This window comes from Hemicordylus capensis, chromosome 4 (assembly GCF_027244095.1).
Source record: "Hemicordylus capensis ecotype Gifberg chromosome 4, rHemCap1.1.pri, whole genome shotgun sequence".
NCBI lineage: Eukaryota > Metazoa > Chordata > Lepidosauria > Squamata > Cordylidae > Hemicordylus > Hemicordylus capensis.
Genome location: NC_069660.1, coordinates 14,735,283 through 14,760,000, shown reverse-complemented (window position 1 = coordinate 14,760,000; position 24,718 = coordinate 14,735,283). Strand labels below are relative to the sequence as shown.

The 24,718-nt window shown below is 46.3% G+C and overlaps 1 protein-coding gene across 6 annotated transcripts in view; it reads right to left on the bottom strand.

Moving 5' to 3' along the window:
• Window positions 1–482: 482 nt before the first annotated feature.
• Window positions 483–24,718, bottom strand: part of LAMA5 (laminin subunit alpha 5) — a 362,437-nt gene continuing 338,201 nt past the window's right edge. For all 6 annotated transcript variants that reach the window (XM_053245482.1, XM_053245481.1, XM_053245483.1 and 3 more), the window contains 16 exons: window positions 24,210–24,372; window positions 23,266–23,397; window positions 22,571–22,722; window positions 19,352–19,484; window positions 15,786–15,926; window positions 14,751–14,881; window positions 14,458–14,625; window positions 12,682–12,811; window positions 11,848–11,987; window positions 10,540–10,729; window positions 9,295–9,447; window positions 8,267–8,426; window positions 7,991–8,121; window positions 5,774–5,864; window positions 3,688–3,807; window positions 483–1,754 (listed from right to left, as the gene is read on the bottom strand). In XM_053245482.1, coding sequence (XP_053101457.1) covers window positions 1,594–1,754; window positions 3,688–3,807; window positions 5,774–5,864; window positions 7,991–8,121; window positions 8,267–8,426; window positions 9,295–9,447; window positions 10,540–10,729; window positions 11,848–11,987; window positions 12,682–12,811; window positions 14,458–14,625; window positions 14,751–14,881; window positions 15,786–15,926; window positions 19,352–19,484; window positions 22,571–22,722; window positions 23,266–23,397; window positions 24,210–24,372 — 2,296 coding nt within the window. In that variant the 3' untranslated portion in view covers window positions 483–1,593. The remainder of the gene's footprint in view (window positions 1,755–3,687; window positions 3,808–5,773; window positions 5,865–7,990; window positions 8,122–8,266; window positions 8,427–9,294; window positions 9,448–10,539; window positions 10,730–11,847; window positions 11,988–12,681; window positions 12,812–14,457; window positions 14,626–14,750; window positions 14,882–15,785; window positions 15,927–19,351; window positions 19,485–22,570; window positions 22,723–23,265; window positions 23,398–24,209; window positions 24,373–24,718) is intronic.

The following is a 24,718-nucleotide window of genomic DNA, read 5'->3' as shown; positions in this document are numbered from 1 at the left end:
CCCACATACCATTGGACATATGGGGAAAGTTACTGCGTTTCACAGGGGTGAGTCCCTGAAAATTTCAGACTGGCAATGACTTACCATTGTAGACTAACAAGATATCTAAAACAATATGGGTGAATGACTTAAATCTAGAAGGAGCAGATTTGATCACTATTGAGCATTAGGTGTGCATCAGGCACATCATTGTCTCCAAGCATAGCTGTACAAACAGTGGTTATGCTACTATGATCACTTCTTCTATACAAGCTGATTTGTGGGCTACCTTAAAGTCCCTGATCTGTAAGTCTAGGACCCAGTTCTTTGTATAATACGGCTGCCCTTCTCACCCCCGTGCAGTAAAGGTGCCTGTGAACTACTTTAGGACGAATACATTCTACATGTCCCCCTCCTAATTGCATGGCCCTAGATGTAGTACTCTGCTGAATTAATAGAACAAGTATTTCCTTTCCCTACTTCATAAAATTGATTCTGGACAGTTTGTACAAAGTATAGACCATAAAATTTTATTTGAATCAAAAGTATGTACCAATGATTTACAGAGATCATCCCTCAACAGCACAGTTTAAAAAAAAAAATAATTACATTGAGAGGAAAAAATGAATTTGTTAAACCCATTTTACAATATTTACCCCGGCATTAAAAACCAATATATTGATAAGTTATAAAGTTCATTTCAGAACCAACCTCTTGTCCCATGTGAGGAGAAATATACACACAAATATATATAAGGACGTGCCTAAGTGCAGCAGTGAACCATATATTGCAGGGGCTGGGTAGGGAGGTGGAAGATGTTAAATGAGCAAGAAGTCAGGAAGCAGTGCCACGAGGGCCCCCTTCCCTGCAAAAGGTATCTTAGTGCTCTGCACTCTGTTAGCTTGAGAACTGGTGAGGAGGCCAGGTATTTACTAACAAGTGTTAGAATGCCATATCCAGCGTGGCAAGAGAGGTTGTCTTGGACTGAGGTGCATGGGCTGATGTAATGCGGGATAGGATGGACAAGCGTGTGTGCTCGTGCATCATTTCCCTACATAGATGACATCTGAAGTTGTAGCACTTATTAAATATCATATTCCCCATATGTGTGCCTGGTGGGGGAGACATAGTGGAAGTAGCTCTGACCCTTAGATGTTAGCTTCTTTAGCCTGCAGGTGGTTCTTGATTTATTTATAGTCAGTAGCTAGACCAGGCTGGCTGTATGAAAGGTATGAAATGCAATTTGAACAAGCTAAACTTTGTCACCAACAATGCATTCGCATGTGGCCATGGTTAAAATAATGTGTCCCTGCTCTTTAGCTTGTCGGTTTGAGGGGATGTTCACAAATTTCACAGGAGAGAAACTGCCCCTTGTGCTTTAACTCCTCATAGTTCTCGTGGTGTGCACACCTCTTGCACTCTTCAAAATTCCTTACTGTGGACATGGAAGGAAAAGTGTAAATGTGGTACAAAGACAAAGGTGCTCAGGACACCCCCAGCCTATTGAACCCAGGAGGCAGGGAGTACCGGGGCAGGCATGGCAAAGGGCAAACCTGCTGGCCTCAGAGGGTGGTGCAGCTTCCTGTAGTGCGGACATTTGCAGACAGATTGTCCTTAGACCAAGGGGCAGCCTTTAAGCCCCACTGGCCCCATGACTGCCCCATCTTGCCTCAGGTCAATTTGGTTCTGGTTTATCACCAAGTTCTTCATGCAGCCAACGTAAGGTGAGGGATGAGCTGCATGCAGCGATGGAACAAGACCGACACGGGTGGCTTCTGTAGAATGGACAAGAAACACAAGTCACTTCTGGAACAATTGCCCCTTTCACTAGAGCACAAATAACTGCAACAATTGAAGATGGACCCTGATCCTGAGAGAACCACACTACAGTCAGTTGTGACCTATTTGTCCTGTTGATTTTGTGGGTCTCTGCAGGGCCAGACTGCTCTCAGGAGTGAACTGCTGCCTTTGTTCCAATCTTTCCCTGCCACCACAAAAAAACCCAAAAACCTGTTTGCATCCAAGCCAGGTCTTGCTAATGTGGCATCTTAACCCAATTCCTGGAAAATGTTTTCCTCAGGCATGCATCACAGGTTTCACTTGCTTAAAATCAGCTGGAGCTGTGTGTTCTTGCCACTACATCGGTGCAGTATGCCCCTTCTGCTAATTTATATAGGCTGAATGTTGGTGGATTATTGCAGTTTGCATGGGAGTGGTTGCACTGAGTGAGGAGTTATTTCTCTCTACTGCTTTTCAACCAAAGTTCTGAAAATGGTTTACATGGGCGCGGGGGGAATGATGATTCTCTGTCCTCCCCCGCCCCGCCCCCCAAGGGCTCACAGATTAAAAAACAACAAGGTGGACACCAGCAACAGTCACTGGAGGGATGCTATTGTGGGGTAGTCTCCCATTCCACCAGGGTGGAGCCTGCTTTGCTAAGGGGGCAAGTCATGCTTGCTACCACAAGACCAATGGGGACATTTGCTCTCTCCCTGCTAATTGCAACTGCCACTTTGAAAAGTGCCTCTTTGCCCAGGCAGCAGGGGTCACCTCTTGCCTTGTCTCTGACAGAGCTAATGTCCATCTTGCAGTGAGCCTGCCCCAGCCCTGCATGTGCCCCTGTGTCATAGGCACATACTCTTCTGCGGTTAGCCTGTTTTTTTAACAGCTGATGCATGGATGCCCAGGTTCTGTAACTGGTACAGCCAGAGGCTTTTGCTAACAGGCTGCAGAGGTCTCTGGTCCAGCAAAGAAGTCAGTCTTCCTTCCTCCATTGCTGGAAGCTGATCCCACCCACCCCCGCTGATGCAGCTACCACTGGTGGTGTTTCGGCTCAGGAGAGAAGCATAGGTGATGCTCTAGGGACTACTTTGGGCTGAGGAGTCATAAGAACAGCCCTGCTGAATCAGGGCCAAGGACGCCCATCTAGTCCAGCATCCTGTTTCACACAGTTGCCCACCAGATGCCACTGGAAGCCTACAGGCAGGCGTTGAGGGTTTGCCCCCTTTCCTGCTGTTACTCCCCTGCAACTGGTATGCAACATCGTGCCTCTGAAGCGGGAGGTGGCCTGTAGCCCTCAGACTAGAAGCCACTGAGAAGAGACCTGTCCTCCATGAAGTTATCCAAACTAGTAGCCAACACCACATCTTGTGACAGAATTCCACAAATTGCTTATGTATTGTGTGAAAAAGTACTTCTGTTTGTTGGACCTAAATTTCTTGGCAATCAATTTCATGGGATGACCCCTGGTTCTAGTGCTACGTGTGAGAGAGAGAAAGTTCTCTCTATCCACTTATTCTACACCATGCATGATTTTATAGATCTCTGTCATGTCTCCCTGTACTCATCTCTCTTCTAAACTAAAAAGCCCCAGGTGTTGTAGCCTTGCCTCGTAAGGAAAGTGCTCTAGGCTCCTGATCATCTTGTTTGCCCTCTTCTGAACCTTTCTAGTTCTACAGTCTCCTTTTTTAGATGTGGCCACTACCTGGAAATGGAGGTACCAGCTGACATGTGGAAAATGACTCAAAGGTAGTCCCAAGTTAGGCATGTAAGTGGGTAGGTGGGTGCATTTTAAAGTGCACTGACTCCAAATAAGTGAGAACAGCAGAAGTGGACACAAGTACATTTTATAGCCACTTAACAAAAGTCATGGCAATGGTTTCCAGCCAGGATGCCCAAAGGAGAGATCCTATTGCCTGAGCCACTTACCCGGCATTCCACCAAGGTAGACGTTTTCTCTGATGGCGGCAGGGTGGATTTGATTAGGTCCCACTGTATAATTTCCCTCTGTGTCCACATCTACCTGGATCACGTTGCTGCCTTTGATGACTTGGAAAGAAAGCAGATGGGTAACTATTTCAAAGAAATTTCACCTTGGCTTTCAACACATGCAGGAATTCCCCCTACTTGTCACTCTCCGTCGGTCCAGAACTCCGGGAGTCCTTTCTGGTCCACGCATAAACAGGCAGGTTCTTTAAAAAAAATTATTTTAAATATTTCTATACCACCCAAAACTTGTGTAGGGTACTGGCTTTTCATACAGGTGTTTTGGGGCTAGTCAGGCAGAGGGCGATTAATCGAATCTCCCCACAGGCTCTTCATGTATCTGAAGTTGGTTTCAAAAGTGTTCCACAGTGGAGGAAGTCCCTGAGCCTGGACCAGCCTCCAGTCACCAGGACACTAGCCCTCCAGCAATAAATACTGCATGTGAATCAGCGCTGATTGTAGGACCGGCAGTTACCTAAGGACAAGCAGCAGCACAGACAAAATACCCATAGATCAATCTAGTGTTGAACTCTACTGTTTCAGGCGGGGATGGGGGCGGAGGCAATGTCCCAGTCTCATGCCTACAGAATACCACCATACCGCCTGTCTTCCTTATGGCACCTCCTAGGCCAGCACAGAACCAGCAAGTTAGTGCCACTGCCGACAGAGGATAAGTTAATGGAATGGAGCATTGGTTCACTTACCGTGAAGGCTTCTTCTGGTTGCTGGGGTCAAGGATGTCGCGCTGGGTTATCCCCCTCACGTGCTCCAAGGCAGGACTATGCTAATTAGCTGAAAGATAGACGTCTCTAGAGCCTGAGGGGGATGACCCTGCCCCAGTTCTTACAGTCCTGTGTTGCTCCAGGAAGACTTTTTTCCTTCTCCCTAGATTTACCCGTATCTTGCCCCTTTTCTCTCTTTTATTACCTCTCAGTACTTACTATCCTAGACTTCGGTGTACCTTCTGTTTTCATACCTTACAAACAAACAAAAAAACCCTTCCACCCCTTTCCTCCTGATTCCTCCCTTCCTCATCAGTTTCCCTGGCTGTATGGAGCGTGCAGGAACGCCGAGACACATCTGTGTTCCAAGAGGAAAGGCAAAGAGTGATTTTCCCAGTGCAGCTCGAACACTCGGATCGCCATTTTGGGATGCATCTTTGCCAGCTGCTTCTCAGCTGCCTGGCAAGACCCTTAAAGGAGCCGCTGTGAGTCTCCCACTTTTGGGCCGTGAGACTCGCAGTAGAGCGGCACAGAGAGCTGGCGATGGGAGCAAGGAGTGTGAGCAGGCAGGGACATCAGAGCCAATCTCCCTGCTGACTGTTAGGCAAAAGTGGTGGTGGTGGTGGCGGCAGCAGCGGCCCCACTTGCTAATCCATCCCTGACGCAAGCACAGATCAGAGCCTGGGCAGAGGAATGTCCGATGGAGGCGGCAAGTAAAAATGGCAGCTGCGACAAAAAGGTTGCAAAACCCAACTGCGCTCCAGGGGGTCGTTCAAAGGACTCTTGGGGGGCTCTAGGCACCAGGATCAGGGACAACAGGGAGAAAGGCTGAGCTTGTCCCAGGGGGAGAGTAGCTCCACTGTGGTTTCCACCAACTCTGCCCTTAAAATGCCTAAGTCTGTTCCACCAAAGTCTAGGATAGTGAAGTATTGCGAGGTAATAGTAGAGAGAAAAGGGGCAAGTTAAGGGTAAATCTAAGGAGGAGGAAAAAAGTCTGCCTGGAGCAACGCAGGACTGTAAGAACTGGGGCGGGGTCATCCCCTTCAGGCTCTAGAGGCTTCTTTCTTTCAGCTAATTAGCATAGTCCTGTCTTGGAGCATGCGAAGGGGATAACCCAGCGAGATGTCCTTGACCCCAGCAACCGAGAAAGGCCTTTCCAATAAAGACTGTGAATGGGCACACAACTGCAGTCCCTGAAGAGAAAACATTTGGCTTTGGAGAGCATACAGCATTTGGGCCACTGGGGAATGACAAATATGGAGAAAGAAGATCTAGAATACCCAACTATTTGCAGAAATGTAGCTTACCTGCTATTGTGTGCCACTGGCCATCACAGAGTGAAGAGTGGGCCACAGACGTGGAGAATTCCCCTGCCCCAGTATTTGCAATCACAGTGACCTAATGCAACAAGAAGAATTTCCATCAGGAGGATGATGATGATGATGATGATGATGATGATGATTTTATTTTACATTTTATATCCCGCTCTTCCTCAAAGGAGCCCAGAGCGGTGTACTACATACTTAAGTTTCTCCTCACAACAACCCTGTGAAGTAGGTTAGGCTGAGAGAGAAGTGACTAGCCCAGAGTCATCCAGCAAGTATCATGGCTGAATGGAGATTTGAACTTGGGTCTCGGTCGTAGTCCAGCACTCTAAACACTACACCACGCTGGCAAGATGACAAGGGAGAGAAGATGGTAAGCTCCTTGGGGCAGGGACATGTCCTCATTCACTGAACAGCACCATGCACATTGATGGTACTACATAAATAATGTCCTGAAAAAACTTGAAAGATGGTTCAGCTAGAGAGACCATTTCTAAATTGTACTAGAATCCTGAGGCTCTTTAGAGGCTATCAGGAGCGCCTCAGTGAGAGAAGATCAATGCTGATGAACCAAGCTCCCAGAAATGCAGTCTGCCATACTGCATAGCGTTCTGTTTGCATTTTAACAGAATGGGAGTGCAGTTATGCAAGAGTGCTATTATGCAAAACACAAAAATTGCACAAACACAGTAGAGTGATGGACAGTCCTTGGAAATAATGGCTGCCCACCACACAACTGCATTTGCTCAGTTTTTGTGTGCAAGAGCGTTCTTGTGCTGTAAAAGTGCAAACAATGTTGTGCAGTATTTGAGCCAGTATTGTTCTCTTGCAATATGTAGTTTGAGAGGCACAGCGCAGTGGAAGCCTGCTCAGTACATTAAGCAAACTGAGCTTATGCCCTAGCACCCAGAATTCTCTAATCTGTGTAGGAATTCTGTAGCAGATGCATAGGATGTATTATGGTCCCCTAAGGATAGCAAATCAATCCAGAATTCTCACTCGAGACACAAATGACCAGGCTCAAACTATCATACTTTGGACACATTATGCAAAGATCCAGCTCCCTTGAGAAGTCCATAATGCTGAGAAGAGCAGAAGGAAAGAGAAGAAGAGGATGAACAGCAGCCAGGTGGATGGACTCAATTACGACAGCAATGAATGCACCGCTGAGAGACCCTTAAGGCCAAATTGGACAGATCATCCTGGAAAGAATCTATCTATGGGGTCGCTAAGGGTCAACACTGACTTGATGGCACTTAATCAATCAATCAATCGTAGCAAATTGGAAATTGATTGAACCAGCACAACTAATGACCTATTTTCCTTCCTACCTCCTCTTTCCCAAAATGCTGGTGAGATGACACCTCTTATAGGTGAATATATTTTTTGGGATGAGCATGAAGCAAATGCCTGAGCCTACAGGAGCTCCACAGTTATGGGGCTCTGCTGACTTGGAACAAATCCTAGAGATCATGGGCCCAGTTTTTCTTAGAGACACTTTGTACATGATGTGTACAACTGCCTCCCTAGCCAGGCACGGCTGCACTTCATAAACGATTATGAACAAGTTTTGGTGGTCTTGCTTTTCCCCTTTATAGAGATCGTGTATGATGGAACACTTGGGTTCATACGATCTTGTACTACTGTGCCTGTCCATTTCCCAGTTATGCCCTCAGAATGAATGAAGCAAATTAAGCAAGTGCACATGCCTTTCTGACTGCATGATGCAGATCCATTTAGATTCCTGGGAATTTTCCACTTCCACCTTTTTGAGTTTCTAGTTGTGATGCACAGAAAAGTGTGGCAAGATGTTTGCTAAGAGGCTTGGGAACAAGAAAGAACTTGTGCAGAACTCCTGTGGCTCACCAGACACCCACAGGCATTCCTCCGGGTCCCTGGAGGATACCATCCTGCCTGCTCTCCACCCCCACCCTATTCTGCATCTCCCAACGCCCGCCCAACCCAGATCTGGCCAAAAGCATTTTTGCAACTTGTCCTGATGACAGATGGTACACATTTGCTTTCTTCATCTGCAAAACAAGCACAGCCTAGTTTATAGTGGTACTGGACACAGCAAATAAGCAGATGAGGCGTTCAGTTTCTCTTTTTGGCTTCCTTTACAAGGTGATACAAGAGGGTGTTCTCATCTAATCCTTCAATAACCCTTTCCAGAGTACACCAGATGTCTTGCCATTTTACCTTTTGGCTGTCTGTGAACAGCCTGAGGTAGTTTGTTTGGCTTGTGCCGATGTGAAACACAAGACCGGACTCACTCCGTGGGCGGATTTCCAGCATCAACTCAAAGTCCTCCCCAATAGCCACAGACTTGTCTGGAAGACAAAAGGCAAATGAAGTGCTCAGAAGTGCAGAGAAAGTGCCTCAGGAAAGGGGATGGGATGGAACTGGGACTGAGGAGGAGGTCTGGAAAAGGGCGGGCAGGCATAGGTGATTCAGGAAAGGTGATCCGTGTAATACCTAGAGTCACGTATCCTCCCTCGGCAGAGAAAAAGATGCCGCTTTCTGAAGGACCCACATAACAAGGTGTCACACCAAACACGCGGGATGGAGAATCCAGAGGCTTCTGGTCCAGTTTCAGGTTCCTGAGGCAGCCGTCAAAGCTGGTGGCAGAAGCATCCTGCAGAAGACAAAGCCATCTTTTGGTGTGGGCATCAGTGGCTGAACACCTGAATAGTCTAGCCTATTAGACTGTGGTCCCTAGTGGCCTGGATTTCAGTCCCCACTCTGCAACTGCTTGCTGGCTAACTATATGTACCTAGCAAGACTGCTGCTGGCTCTTCTGGCTGCACAAGGTACAGTCTGGATCTCCTTGGAAGACATATTTACTGTCAAGATATGGAACTCCTCTGTAACGGTTTCCATGACTGTTAACTATGGCATCTCAGGGCCAGTTCACACAGTCAGCAAGGTGAAAAGACAATGCATGATGGGACAGCAGGTGTGAGCCTCTCCACCTGCACAAACAGCACAATGTTTGATGGAGGGCATGTGCCCAATTCCTGAACTACTCCTATCCCCTTATTTAGATGGCACAATTGAGCATACACCTGTGTGGCCTGAGCACGTGCAGTGATAGATGCACCCCCTGGTTCACTGGTTCCCCACCCCACCCCCAGGCAGGATTTCCAGCTTGCCATGTGCATCAGTTGGTTTAATGACAGAGAGCAAGAAAGAAACAGCAGCTCTCTTGAAACTCATGGGAGTCCCCAGGCAAATGGCCATCACTTCCCGATCAAGGCTGGTCCACAGAACGATGGCAGGACAAAGGAGCCAATCTCAATCCATGCTGCCAAGTCTGTCAATTAGCCTCCACAGGGGGCTAGTGTAGGAGACACTACTTATCAGATTGATCCCCGGCATCTGACTGGTCTTAGAACACACCCTCCAGTCCCACCCTCCTGAGCCTCACTATGTCTGTGCCTGCTACAGAGGAAACGTAGGGTACAGAAGCGTTCCAGTTGATTTCGTGTACTAGGAGCCTTTACCGGTATATGAGCCTTGGCTTTCTCTACAGGGGCTCCACCCACATAAAAAGGACCAGGGATTTCAGAGTCTCCAGCACTGGGCAGCGGCTTCTCCAGGGTTCTCAGTCCATCAATAACAAGCTGAACTCTCTTTCTGTCTCTGCTGAAGAAGACCTGCAAGTAGCAAGAGATGCACATCAGAGTTGAATGGCTCTTAGCGTCATTAGGCAGCTACACCTGCCTATTACACTCGGGGCATGTCCACATAAATGTTTCAGTCTGCAGTACGAAACCGGTACAGGCACTGCCATGGTCTATCACGTTCTCCCCCACAAAAACTTGTAACATGAGTTCACAGACATCCCCATTTTACAGATGAGAAACTGAGGTCAGGAAACAATGGCTGACACCCAGAGCATTTCATGTCCACAATGCTGCACAACTTCTGCACTCCTCAAAGGTAGGGGTGTGCGTGGAACCAGTATGGGCAGTTCGGTTCGAGTTCAAACTGAATTCGAACTGAACTGTCTGGTCCACAAGCTGGTTTGTTAGAACAAGCAGCAGTTCAGTCTGAGCCACTTCTGGTGAGGATTGTGGGAGGGAGGGCGAGAGAGCACCTTACCGGCTTTCAAGGCGACGGTGTGGCAGTGGCTCCACAGCAGCGGCCCCTCTCGACCCCTCCCCATCACACTGTGGGTTGGTGGGCAGACCTGTTCTGTCCTCCACGCATGTGTGGAGGTCATGCAACTGGGCTACCCACCGGCCCGCGATGCAGAGGGGAGTGCCAGTGGGGATGAGAGGGGCCAGCGGGGGATTAGATTCACAAAAGCCAGGTGAGTGGCAGAGCTGATCCCCTGCTGCAAGGAGCACTGGGCGGCACACTGCAACTCAGAGCAGCTTGCAGGTGCTGCCAGAGCAAAGGTAAGCACCTTCTAATTTATGCTTAAAAGTGCCTCTTGCCACCACCTGCACCGGGCCACTACTGGTTATCAGTCAGTTGTTCTGAGCCTCTCTAAAGTCCTTAGGGGGTACAACCCACTGCTCAGATCATCCACCCAAGAACTGGTTGTGATAACACTCCTTCATGGGTGAAATTGCCCCTGCAATGACCTGGGCTGTCTGATGCTCACCCAGGGGAAAGAACAGGCCATTGTGGATTAGGTTAAAGCAAGGAGATTTTGGTCTACCATCCCTTTCTGAGACATAGATAGTACATACAAAACTACATTATCTGGCTCCCTTCCCCTCCAGTTCTCCCTTCCTTACTGTGTGCCACTTTCTATCATTGTATTTGTCTTTGCTCCTGAGTCTCAGTTGATTCCTGCTGATGTCAGCCAAGAGCACCAAGCGGCCACCGGAGACAAACAGGGAAAGGAAGGAGCCCATGGATTCATTGGCCATGTAAAACAGCAGACCATTGGATGAGTTCAGTCTGACCTCCAAGGAGAAATGGAACCTAGAGAAGAAGAGTTGGATGCCATTAAAGTGTTTTGAATTCTGGAATAGATTTTGGGGAGGGAGCGAGGGGAAGGAAGAGAAGGGAAGGACGGGGCAGACAGAACATATTTTCCAGGGATTAAGAGTGCTTTTTCATGGCACTCTGGAGGAGGAGGCAAAAGTGAGTATTTCATATTGCTTTTAATTCCAATGATTTCATACCAAGGGTAGGGGAAATTCTTGAAATCTTAGCTATAAAGGTTTCAGTGCCAAGCTTTTCAAGTTGTAAAACCACCAGGTTCACGGTTAAAAAGCCAGCTTTTTGCTTTCCTGCTGAATCGCCACACCTCAGCTCCAAAGTGCAAGATTTTGGGGCAGAGAATCTTATCAAGAGCCCCCATACTTGCCGCATCAGTTCAGTTTCCCAAGGAAACTGAGACGAAGCCAGAGACAGACAAACCTTGTTATTTGCATGAGTTCTGTTCCTCGCCTACTACTGCGAATAAAGAAACAGCAAGTAAGGAGGAACTGTGCCTATGGAAAACACGGTTAGGTTCCAGAACGCACAAAACCGTTTTTTAAAAAAATTCCTGTAGTATGTTCTGCAGGGTCTCCTTGTGCCCAGCAATGCCTCCACAAACTGTGAAATGCACCCCTCCCCCCCACAAAAATTTACTGGAAAATATTTGTGTTTTTTTAAGGAAAGAGCCGAAAAAACAGTGAAATAAGAGCCAAAACACAGTGTGTGTGTGTGGGGGGGGGGAGTACATGTAGAGCACATGCTGTGCTCTGTGGGGTCTCTTTGTGCCCAGCAATGCTCCACAAGCCACGAAAGGCACCCCCAAACCGTGAAAAACTGAGTGACATCAGCGGAACCGTGGATATGTGGGTTTTAATTCTGTAGTATCTGTGGATACTGAGACTGGGTGTCAATTAGACACTCACAAATCCATGGCGAAACGATGGATATAGAATCCATGTATAACGAGGTTCTCCTGTACTCCGATTCCTTATTCTTATCTTGGAATGTAAATGCAGATTCTTTTATTAGCATCACTGACCAGAAATATCTTGGAATGTAAAGATGGTTTTTCGAAATAAAAAGGAAGCAGAGATCACACTTTTAATTTTTTTTACCTTTTCTGGAACGTTGCTGGAATATCATCAAATTCTAAACGGCTCACAGAGGATCCACCAAACTGGAAACTATTTTTAACAGCTTTGGGGAATTTGGATAGTTGGCAATTCATGTCTTTCAGCATTGTCTTAGTAGTCACCTGTGAAAAAATAATATAAAAACCTCTTCCTTACTCTGCCTCTCTTTCCTTCTCCACTATTTGCTTTTGAGTAAACAACCTCAAGCTTTCACAAGCTGAAAGATAAGGACCTACGGCTTCATCCTGGAAGCTTGCTGGATCTTGAAAGAGGAACACAATGTGGGATTCAATACTCAAGAAGAATGAAATAAAATATCAGTCCCTTTACAGGCAAGTAGTGGACACTGTCTGTAATTCCCACCCCTCCCCATTCAAGTGTGAGTTGCACTGGAGATGCTCAGTGTTGCACACTGCTTGATTTGTGGCCTGACGCTGCAGATTTTGCACAAATGGCCAGGACTGCCCCCTTGAGTCTCCCACCCTGTGCCAGACCTACAGCTGGGCTCGACAAAGGGCTCCAATATATATGAGTGTGATGTGTGCATGCTGTGGTGGCAGATGGAAAGAGCTCTCTGCCCAGTCCACACACCCCATCGTGACCTAAGCATCTCGGCACATTGCATGGCCATGCTAAGCTCATATCCTGCAGCTCATAAGAAAGACAAGCCACCACAATGCAGGTGACAGAAATTCTCAGGTCTGCAAGGGGGCTATGGAAAAAAAAGTCACAGGACAGCTCCTAGCAGGCTCTTTGTGGCCTGCTGTCAACCAGCCCAGAAGACAAGCTGGCGGCAAAGCAGGAGATCTCCATCACCTTCGGTTTCCACCTGCCCTTCTTGGACACTCTCATCTGCTGTGGCTGCCGATCCTTGGGACAGTTCATGGTCACATTGATGCTCTCGCTGCTCTGCTGCAGGTCCACGACCATCTGTGGGTCTGACTTCCTGCGGCAGAAAGGAAAAGGAGTTCAACAGCTGTTCAGCCAAGACCACAGCCAGATGGCAGCTGTTAGGAAGTTGGCAGAAGTCTTCTGACTGCATCTCGCCAATCCTGGAAGAACAGCAACTCTCACAGCATCAGGGATCATTTGTCCTTGTAATGCATGGACAGCAGTCAGTTCTACTGCACTGCACAGCATTAACTCACTCTACTGAATGAGCCACCCTCGTAGGAGGCAAATAGAGGACCAAGTCTGTTTTACTGCTAAAGCTTACTCCTGCCTGGTGCCCTTTTAGGTCATTTCAAGCTTTTTCTTTTGCCCAAAACCCTAAATGTTTGCTGACATGTAACACAGCGAAACATGGGTGGTTGAGTGCCACCTGCGTGGGTGCATCTATCTACAACACCGCTGCTGCTGCTGCTGCTGTTGTGGCGGAACAGGGCTATTCTGCAACAGCAGCGGCAGTGTGGTAGACACTTGCAGCAGTGTAGGTGGTGCCGTTTTGCTGAGCTGAATGTCAGTGGTTGCTTTTTAAATGCTACTTTTAATGATAACAAAATCTGCCAAGGATCCAAGATCTGTGCATTTACACACATGGGAGAGCCCCAGAATTGTATTGGAGCAAGGAATGTTGTCCAAATAGGACAAACACACGAGAGAGAGAGAGAGAGAGAGAGAGAGAGAGAGAGAGAGAGAGAGAGAAGGCTGGCAAGGAACAAAATAAAAGGCGGCAAGAAAAAGCTCTCCTCCAGAAGGCCTGGCAAGAGATATTCTGAATGCCTCTGGAGCAGGAGGACAGAAAAAAACAGAAAGGGGCTCCCTGTATCTAGTAGGAAGAGATAACCCCTCCTGAATGACCTCTTACACCAGAGCTGTACAACTCAAATGCCCTAGTGGGCCAAAACCATCCACAACTTGGCATGCAGGGGCCGAGGTCAATTTTTAGCACATTACATTGAAATTAAAAATATTATTAGTTACTTCTGGATCTATTCCCCATCAGTGGACCCAAGGATAGTGGCCAGGAAATAGGTCCTTTCCCTGCTCAATCAGTGGGGCCCCTGGAGCACATGTCAGCCCCAAACAAATGCCAAATCCTCTCCTCTCCTCTTCCTAAACTGTCATTGCTTTCAGGTGGTAATCCTAGGCATGAATACATGGGAGTAAACCTTGCTGGGAACACCATGGAACATATTTATGAGAAAACATGCGTAGGATGGTGCTATAAGGCAGTTTCCAGCTCCTGTGTTGCTGCAGGATACCTGCGGGTCAGTAAAATAGTCCCTGCGGGACGAATCAGGCCCCCGGGCTTTATGCTGTGCAGGCCTGTCCTACACCAATAGTAAAAGGTAAAGTGTGCCATCAAGTCGATTTTGACTCCTGGTGCCCACAGAGCCTTGTGGTTTTCTTTTGGTAGAATACAGGAGGGGTTTACCATTGCCTCCTCCCACTCACTACAAGATGATGCCTTTCAGCACCTTCCTATATCGCTATAGGTGTTTCCCATAGTCTAGAAGGGATTCGAACCGGCAACCTTCTGCTTGTTAGTCAAGCATTTCCCTGCTGAGGGCGAGGTAATTCACTATCCCTGGGTTCAAAAGAGGAGACATTTTTAGCAGCTGGAGGAGCAGGAGACGTTGCCACACTCACCGCCTGACAAAGACGTTCCCAATGCAACCGGTGAGGTTGCCAATGTCGCTTGCTTCGGGCATGCCACCCAGTCGAAACAATGCCTGCTCATCCTGCCGCTTCTGCCTCCTGCGGCTATCAGGCCCTTGTGTGGTTTCCTGAAGCTGGTCATCAACGTAAAGCCGGACCCTGAAATATAAGCACATTTCATCTCAAGGTGACAGATTCATTGGGGCCACTGCCCTTCCTGTGCCAGAGAAGAAGCAGGAGTGTGGGACCAGCAAGCATTACAAAAGATGATCAAAGGAAATTACCCAGCAGAGTCACTGTAGATGGCAACGTAGTGGCTGGTGTCATCTGCATATGTGTTCTTTGTGGTGAGCTCTGTGGTCAAGACACTTATTGCCACTTTGCCATTTTCCAACGCTACCTGGCAGATTCCATCCTAGAGAGAGAACAAGAACACAAATTAATGCTGTACACGAGAGACCCCTGAAAGGATAAGACACACAAAGGCAGATACATTAAAATTCCTTTATAATAAGCCAGGTCGGAGGAGAATTTCATCTCTGGCCACAACCGGAGCCATGACAAAGCTGGGATGGGAAGAAAGTATTCCTCCCCTAGGAACACAGGTGTAACTCCCTGCCACAAGATGTGGTGACGGCTGCAGGCTTAGACAACCTTAAAAGGGGATTTGAGAGGTTCATGAAGGAGGGGCTTGGCCGGCTATTAGCCACAAAGGCTATTTGGAACCTCCAGGTTCAGAGATCATATCCCATTAAATACTCATTTGCTAGCAGGTAAACACACACACAGAGAAATTGCATTCATGCCGCTTGTGGGCTTCTTGGACGGATCTGGTGGGAATCAGGATGCTGGCCTAGAAGAACCTTCAGCCTGATTCTGGATCTAGCTGCATTGAGTTTCCTTAAGCTTGCCTGCTGTCCCGAGAGAAGGCACAAATAATCTTGGTGGACAATCCACACAAGGGTGGGGTGGGGGAGATGGCATTGTATTCTAGGTGCAGATCCTGGTTTATTTTGGATCTCCATTTAGAAATAAGCCAGGATTGCTTGGTTCCAATGAAGCCATCAATTCTGGCTTGGTCTTAATCAGGATCCGATGGAGAATTTTTTTGAGCCTCACATGCAAAGTGGAGAGGGGAGTGCATGCTTCTGAGGCTCAGGGACATTGTATCAAGTCAGGATGAAATCTGAACAGGCTCACTATCTTGCCTGATTCTCAATGATATGTAGGCAATGCCAGGAATTGTGCTCATGAGCCACTCAGGTGAAGTGGTGGGCATTGTATTGGGCTGCAAGGCTTTACATGCAAGAATGGTCTACCTCTGTGGCATGGTGGTACATCAGACCGTGGCTCTGGCTGGTGCGGAAGCTGAAGCCAGTGTAGAAGTCTTGTAAAGAGGGTACATTCCTCAGCGACAGAGTTAAGTAGCCATGGCCATGGAGCTTCACCGAGCGAGCCACCTGCAAAGGGATGGAGTGCAACACCATGAGAGCGTTTTGTTCCTAAGATCACAGAAACTCTAAGGCTAAGAAGTGAATTATGCCATCCACCACAATAGCTGTCCAGGAGTCACCACGTGGTACGTTAACCTAGAACAGGGGGTGCACAACTTGGGTCCTCCAGCTGTTGTTGGGACCACAACCACCATCTTCCCTGGCTACTGGCCACCATAGCTGGGAATGATGGAAGTCCAACAACAGTTGGATGGCCAAAGTTGTGCAGTTCTAGAGGAAAGATGAACAGATCTGACTCTAGTCTCACAAGAAAAATGCAGGAGGAGCCACAATGTTGGAGGTGCCCTTTAGGACCTGGAACAAGATTAGGCAAATAAACCCTGATGGCTGAAGCACACAAGTTGATCCACATGCTGCTGGTGAAGCATCAAGACCCCAAAGAGTCTCACACTAATCCGATCGGAGTGGGTGGGGAGAATCCCTTCCCAGCCTCAAGAAAGGATCCTTTAAACAATTAAATCAGGGATTCTCAACGTTGAGTCCCCAGATATTATTGGACCTCAGCTCCCATAATCCACAGCCTCAGTGGCCTTTGGCTGGGGATTATGGGAGTTGAAGTCCAATAACATCTGGCGACCCAATGTTGAGAATCCCTGAACTAAATAATACTGATGGGGAAAGTAGCAGTGCTGTTTTAGTCTTTGATTTCAGCTGCATGTGACACACAGCAATTAGGTCACCAGCACAGGAACCCCTGCAGTGATAACCAAGGTGCTGTCATATACATGCTCCTTATAAGAATATTAATGGTGAATCCACATCAGCAGTAACTGATGTGGATTCAGTACCCAGAATGTTGGGGGCAATATGCTAAATCATTGTAAACCGCTTAGAGAGCTCCGGCTATAAAGCGGTATATAAATGTAAGTGCTATTGCTATTGCTAACTGGTGATTTCTGATACGATGCCAGCACTGCTGATCAAGGAATCACTCTCCCATGCACTATAGCAGCAGTATTTATTTTACTTATCAGATAAACTGTCTTTATCCTGTGTTTTTGTGTGGAACAAAATAACTACTCAGGCTGAAGTGAATCAAATATAATAAATTAATTGAGTATAATTAAAAAACAAAGTTGCTGAATGTGAACGAATGAGGCCCAAACCTCTTCTTTATTGTAAATAAGATTGTACGTGTAAAATGCTTGCCATGAAGCTGTTATTTGTCTCAACCTCATGCCTATAACTCCTTTCCATTTTGTATTACTGCAAAGGCTGAAGAGCTGTTTTAGTAGACACAGCCACAGAAAAGTCTACTTGGTGGCAGCAATTAAGAATAGTATCACAGGGCTGGTGGGATCTGTAATTCTTCCACATGTTGTGTCACAGCAGTGGGACAAATAGTTCTGCCACAAGGTATTTTAAATGAAAAATGATTGGGCTCCCCTCCTGCCTTAACTACCTACTCCAGGGAAAGTAGAAAACAATCCAGCATTGTAGAAAGACAGAAGCAGCAGACCTTCAGAAGAACCTTGTGGCTGCAGGACCGGAATTGGGTAAGACCTCCTCCCATGAAAGCCTGCCTTTGGAACAAGTGGGAGGAGCAACCTGTATCAAGACATCTTCCTCCACTGCTGAGGAATAATTACCATAAGTGCCCAGGAGTGTGACCGTACTGTGGTGTTTGATCATGGTGCTCCCCAGCAAAAGCTACGTTATTTGTTGCGTGCTACTGATATCGAACTGTTTCTGAAAAAATGTTGGTATGAAACCTTGCATCCCCAAGGCATGAAAGCCACACCCATCCAATTACGAATAGACAATGGCACCCAGGGTAAACAAGGCAACACCCCCATTCCTGATCAGCCAGCATTGCTACACCCAGGGAAGCTAGCCCTGGTGGTGTTGCACAAGAGCGCAACTACTTAAAACAGCAGACCTGCACAGTGCTATTTACATCGGAAATGGTGTACATTTCCAATGTACACTGAAAACACTGCCAGGGCTAGCTTCCACATGCCCAGCAGCACCAGCCAATCAGGAATGCTGCTGCTGCCTTGCGCATCATGTGGGCCAATGTTCCCAGCATAATAAGTCCACTTTATAAGGCAAACAAATGTATTATCAGCTATATTAGTTATTATTAACTATAGCTACCTAGCTAAATCAAAGCACAGAAGGGCAATAGTACAGGAAAGAAGCAGTAAATTACGTCTTCCTTGGTGGCCTCCTTTGGGCTGAGGGGACACCTAAATACTGCTTAGCCAATACTCGTTTCACAATTCTGACCCAAGCTGTAACCAACAAGCTTCTGTGTCAGACCTGCACAACATAAGCCCACAGGGACTATTTTACTGACCCGCAGGTATCCTGCAGCAACACAGGAGCTGGAAACTGCCTCATAGCACCATCCTGTGCATGTTTTCTCAGAAATATGTTCCATGGTGTACCCATGAGGCTTACTCCCATGTAAGCATGCCTAGGACTGCAAACTGAAAGTAACGACAATTTAGGGAGAGGAGAGGACTTGGCATTTGTTTGGGGCTGCCATGCACTCCAGGGGCCCCACAGATTGGGCAGGGCCTATTTTTGGGCCACTATTCTTGGTTAAAACTATGAGTCCATTGATAGGGGGAATAGATCCACAAACAACTAATAATATATCTATTTTTTAATTTTAAAGTAATAATGTGCTAAAAATTGACCTTGGCCCCTGAACATCAAGCTGTGGATGGTTCCGGCCCACTAGGGTATTTGAGTTGTTCAGCCCTGTTCTAGCTTGTAACAAACTATGGCCAAAAAGGGTCTACAAAATGGTCAATCACTGGTCTTACTCAATGGATTGGGTCCCCACTTATAGCAAACCTTTCAGTCCAATGCCCTAGCTAGGTGGATAGTACCACACTTCAACATGAAAATATTTAAATTTTCATTGCATCTATTATATATCTAATAAATATTAAATAAAGTATTTATATCTATGTAAACCACTTTAGGAACTTTTGTTGAAAAGTGGTATGTAAATATTCATCGTATTCGTATGAAAATGCTTTTCATCAATATCTTAGCGAGGTGGCCAGGGATAAACAGTGAGCTTATCGCTCCTCTTGAGCTCAAACTGAACAGGATGATCTCCTCTGTAAGTCTGCTGTGCCTCTAAGCAACCGAGTAGAGGCTTTGACTGAGGAAAGCATTTCTGGGTTATACGCAAGATTCACAATCCACTGGTGGTGTTATACTTTCTCACCAGAATGATGAGTATGAGATATGGAGGCCAGGTGAGACAGTATTCTCACCCACCCACCCCAGTGTATTCTTTAATGTTTCTACTGTTGGAAACAAAGTGCTGGATCTGGTGGGCTCCTTCGACTGCTACTGCAAAGTAATCCTTACATTCAACACAGTATACAAGGCCAATGCATCCTACTTACCAGGAGGTCCAAGGTACACCCATAACTCACTCCAGTGGTTTTCATACGCTTTAAGTCAACATATTTGTTACTAGCCTTCAAGCCTTTCATGCAGCCCCTGATGGATCCACCTTTGGGGTATATCTTCCTCAAACTGAAAAACATGTCATACTCAATCAATCAATCAATCAATCAATCTATTACAGCCATAGGGCATACAGAGAACATAAAAAGATAAAAACAGGATTAAAAACACAGTATGCGAACAATAATATAATCCATAATAAACAGGATGACTGTTAATAACTGTCAAGGACGCTGAAGGAAGGACGCTGATTCTCTCTGCTCCGCTTCTTATCTTAATTACTATTTGTTTTAGCTCTTTTTTCTATTTTACTGACAGTTGCTGAAGCTGATTAAGGTGGTGGAAACATGAGGAGAAAGCAAAACAAGCAAAATAAGAGAGCTTTAAAGCGGAATAAGCAACTTGAGGAGAGACCTTCAGCTTGTGAATTCCTGGGAGAAGAGGAGTTAACAACTCAAGCAGATCAAACATTTCAAGTGGAGCATGATATATTTTCTGAACAACCACAACAGTTGCAGCGACCTCATAATGAAAGTAAGTCAAACTGTAGAGCCACTGAAGATATTCAGGAGGATATCCACGCTTCTGATAAACTAGGTGTTAGAATGAGAAGAATGGGAAGCAGTTCGTTGAATCGAAGTGTGAAGGCTACAAATCTTCTAATCTAAACCACCTAGTAACCTGAGTGAAGCGGATGAGCTTTCTTTGTTATCCCTGAATGACTCAGCTAATCTATCTCCTCCTGCTCCTAGGAAAACGTCCTTATCTGATTCTGGTGAGGATTCTTCCTCAAACCTGGTTTTATTAGTGCTGGAAACTTTAAATTATCTTTTCCAGCGCTTTCCTAAAGTTTCAGAACAGATGGATCAGCTGGCTTTGGAATTGAAGAAAGTATCTAAGTTTGTTTAAAATGATAAATCTAGGGCTCCTATAGCAACGTGCAGACGGAATTACAGCTCTCACTTACAGATCAAATACCATTGTGTGGAGGCTCCAGTATCCGTGGAGGGGTCCCCTCTTTGATTAATCCTGGACATCATAATTATGGGGGAATGTGAGAACCTTTCGATTAGTATACCAACCCAAACAACTTATCTTGGATATTTGTTTAAATTCTACCAACCGTCAGAGGTGGAACTCAAAAGTGCAAATTTGTAGGTCTCTCGCTCAAATTTTGGCTTTTCCTATAAAAGCCATTGATTTGATAGCATTTTTAGAGTTAAGACCTCTCAAAGCTCACATGCTCAAACTATTGCTTACATTCGGTCATGCTTTGAGCCCTCAATCACTGATAAGAATGAGGAGTCCTTTGGATGTGTGGGAAATTTTCCCCACGAGGGTTTTTGAGGAGTTTATGGATACGAATGTGAATCGGATGAACTCTCCTAATGGTGCTGCAAATCCCAGTCTGGTCGAGCGGGATCTTAGGAGGAAAGAGGATTGCCACCCCTCATATTTAAAAAGTGGGAGGAGGGATTGGGTCCTTCAAAGCTGGGATGGGATTCAGTAGCAAGGCCACTAGCAAGGGGAAGAAGTGGAGGAAGCTCTTGAATTTGACTCCTTGTTACACAGACCCCATAGCTGCCAGGACTGAATGGGCACAGTCTGTCTTTTTTTGAAAGCAATATGTAAAATATGTAGGATTTCCCCCTTAAAGCATTATTATTATTACTATTATTATTACTATTACTATTACTATTATTATTATTATTGTTGTTGTTGTTGTTGTTGTTATTAATTCGGTAATCTGAAAACGTTTGCTCCAAGATGCTTTCAATATGCTTTCAATTTTTACTCATGCTGTAAAAGGCAGGGGAATTGCAAGGCCCACCACCCACTTTGCTGCCGCCTCGTGTTCTCGCCTAAGTCCATTTGCCAACTCACCCTCCCTTGTGTGCTCTCATAAGGCTCCTTGCTACCATGGCAGTGGAAGGAAAAAGAAAAGCCCATAAAAGGGAAAGCAAGTGGAAGGGAACATTCATGCAACTCTAGAAATGCCAGACTCCTCCTTAACAAGCAGCTACGCGTAGAACCAGGAAGTCACTCTCCAGAACTTGCCAGGACTTTTAAAAAATGTTTAAAAGGAGATTACAAACAAAGGTAGCCAACACTTGGATCTCCACATTTCAGGAGTCAATATTTAAATTGCTGTATCTCAGCCCTCAGATCACATCAGATCTGCACCATATTTGGAGGAGTGGTGTCACTTATCACTTAGTTGTCTGCAAACAGTCAGCCAGATTTGGCAGACTACTACTACAGCATCTTCCTATATCGCTGCTGCCCGACATAGGTGTTTCCCATAGTCTGGGAAACATACCAGTGGGGATTCGAACTGGCAACCTTCTGCTTGTTAGTCAAGCATTTCCTCAAGTGGCGCAGCGGGGAAATGCTTGACTAACAAGCAGAAGGTCGCTGGTTCGAATCCCTACTGGTATGTTTCCCAGACTATGGGAAACACCTATGTCGGGCAGCAGCGATATAGCAAGATACTGAAAGGCATCATCTCATACTGCGTGGGAGATGGGAATGGTCAACCCCTCCTGTTTTCTACCAAAGGAAAACCACAGGGCTCTGTGGGCGCCAGGAGTCAAAATCGACTCAATGGCACACTTTACCTTTACTACTACTTTTATATATATACAACTTTTCAACACAAGTTCTCAAAGGGGTTAACATAGAAAAAGTAAATATAAGGTAGACACCAGCAACAGCCACTGGAGGGATTATTAATACCCCCTACTAAATATAAGAGAATCATGCCTTTAAAAGGTTCTTCTTTGCCCACTTAGCAGGGGATCGTTTCCATTTTATGACCAATAGAATTTTCAGGGCTTATAATGGTAGAATGTTGAAATTTTTCATTTTAACTACTGGTGTACTGGCACTACTATGCCAGTATAAGTATGAATTAATTTGAAAAACAATCCCAAATCCCAGAGAACTCTGCAATGGTGTACATCATGAAAGCACTTACATATAATCAGAGCTGTGTGAACTTAAAAAACCAACCCTATAGAAAAATACAAACTATGTATCAGCATCTTCATATGTCCAGGCTGTGAGGTTGAGCAGTACATAGCAAAGTCTGGTACCCGGAAGTATGTGGAAACATAGAGAGAAGCATCTACTCTGGATTGAAAGGGAGGCCTTACCTCTCGGGCAGGATGGACACCGGCACACCGCCTAGGTAATAGGAGCTGGCATTCTGTAAGGCGTTTTCCTGCTCTAACATGAAGATGGTGGATTGTTCTAGACGCACTAGAATTTGGTCCTTGCTACTCCTTTTGAAGAGGAAAACTTGGATCTGGAAACAGACAGAAGAGCCAGTGACATTGTCACTGGGAGCAGGAAGCACTGACCTCCCAAGGAGAAGGCAAGGACCAGATAGACTTCCCTTTGCCTTCAAGCAGCAGTGTGCTTTAACTGGTCTCCCATGCCAAGAGTACTGGAAGTGTACCCATCTATCAGCCTGCTCTGCACGATTCTCTATACACCACAGTCCCAAAGAGTTCCTCCACTAGTTCAAAGTGACCAATAAGGTACCTGATTAACTCCGGCAAGACATCTTTAAAGGTCTTCTGACAGCCTGAATGCTCAAAGCAACATCTGCTTTCCCTCCACCCCAATGCTGTCATGGACCCCTCCCCAGGATAGAAATAGGCCACATGCAGGATAATGCAAATAAGTGACTGGATGGAAGATCAAGAAGGATCCACCCATGTGAGCAATGAAAGGAATAAGGGAGTTTATTCCCAACACTACATATGCACTGTTGTTGGGAACATCACAGACAGACCTCATCCCCAGTCAAGAAATCCAAGTGAGGAGATCTCTTTTTGGTCATTACCGCTTTATTTGTGTTGCTGCTGACAATCAGGTTGGCGGGTTCTTTTAAGGGTGATGCCATCTTTAGGCCTCCATTGAAATCATAGTACAGCACCAGCTTTCCTTCTTGAACAGCCAAACACAGCAGCTGGCTCTGAGAGAGAGAGAAAAAGCACAAGCCATTTTTAGTCCACTGACCCTGGATGTTGGCTTCCTCCATCCTCCCCATCTTGATTTGGGACTCAAAGACCAAGGAAAAGTGTTGGTACATGGAGAGCAAGTTGGAAGCAAGCACAATTTGTGACATTGCACAATCTCATTACTGATCATGTGGCATGTCTGTTAAGGCATCAGCCTTGGGTTCCAGTCAGGGGCGTAGCAAAGTTGGAGTGGGCCCAGAGACAAGATTTTAACCCATCCCCCACCCCCGCTCAAACATGCTGTTCTGGTAGCTCCAGGTCTTAACACTCACATCAATTTCGGAGGAAGAATACAACTGAAGGAAGCCTGGGCGGGTGCGCGGCTGGGGGAGTCAGTCATGTGACTTGCCTCTGCCGCCGCCCCCCCCCCCCGGCAGTGGGCCCCCAGACAACTGTCTCCCCTTGCCCTATTATAGTTATGCCCCTGGTTCCAATTTCCTGGTTTCTTGGAGCGTGAGCCAGATTGAGATAGCCTTAACTCTGGTCTTAAACCAGCAAGTTTTTGACAACTGAATAATGTAAAGAACGTGCCTGTTCTGCTCCATTATCCATCTCACAAGAAATTCCAGCCCAAATCTTTTAGCCGTGGGTTCCCCGTACCACCCCCACACCCGCCAAAAGTCACGTCCCCTTCAGCCCTCAGTAATATCTACCACTGCACATGAGAATAATGGGACATTGACATAGATACCCCTAAACCTCTAATCCTCTCTAACCAGGCTCACCACAAGAACATCAACAGGCAACAACTGAAAGGAACTCTTGCCTGATATTTCAGGAAGAAAATGATCCCATTGTAGAATACCAGCCGCATCTCTTGATCAAAACGTTTAACTAAGCCAATCTGGCTCTCAAATGTGATTTCTGCATAGCCAGTGCCATCAAAATAGTAGCCATCAGCCAGCCAGGGATCACCCGTTGATTTAGACCTACAAGTAGTAAAAGGTTAACAACAGACATGCTCAAATCCACTCTCCTGGACTCTAGAATCTAAGACACTGGCGCTTTTTTTTTTTTTTTAAAGTTCTTAGCCTCGCTATTCAGAATGACATTTTTAAAATCAAGACTGATCACTCTTCCAGGCTGAAGGAGAGTCCTGGAAATCAGCAGACTTACAACCACATGGGTGAAAGTTGCCAGTGGACAGCAGCTCCTGGCAGCTGCTGAAAGAAACAAGGAAGGCTAGGATTACAATGAAGATGACCCCGATGGGAATACACAGAAACAAAGGAAGCTGCATTAAACGGAATCAAACTGTTGGTCCATCTAGATTAG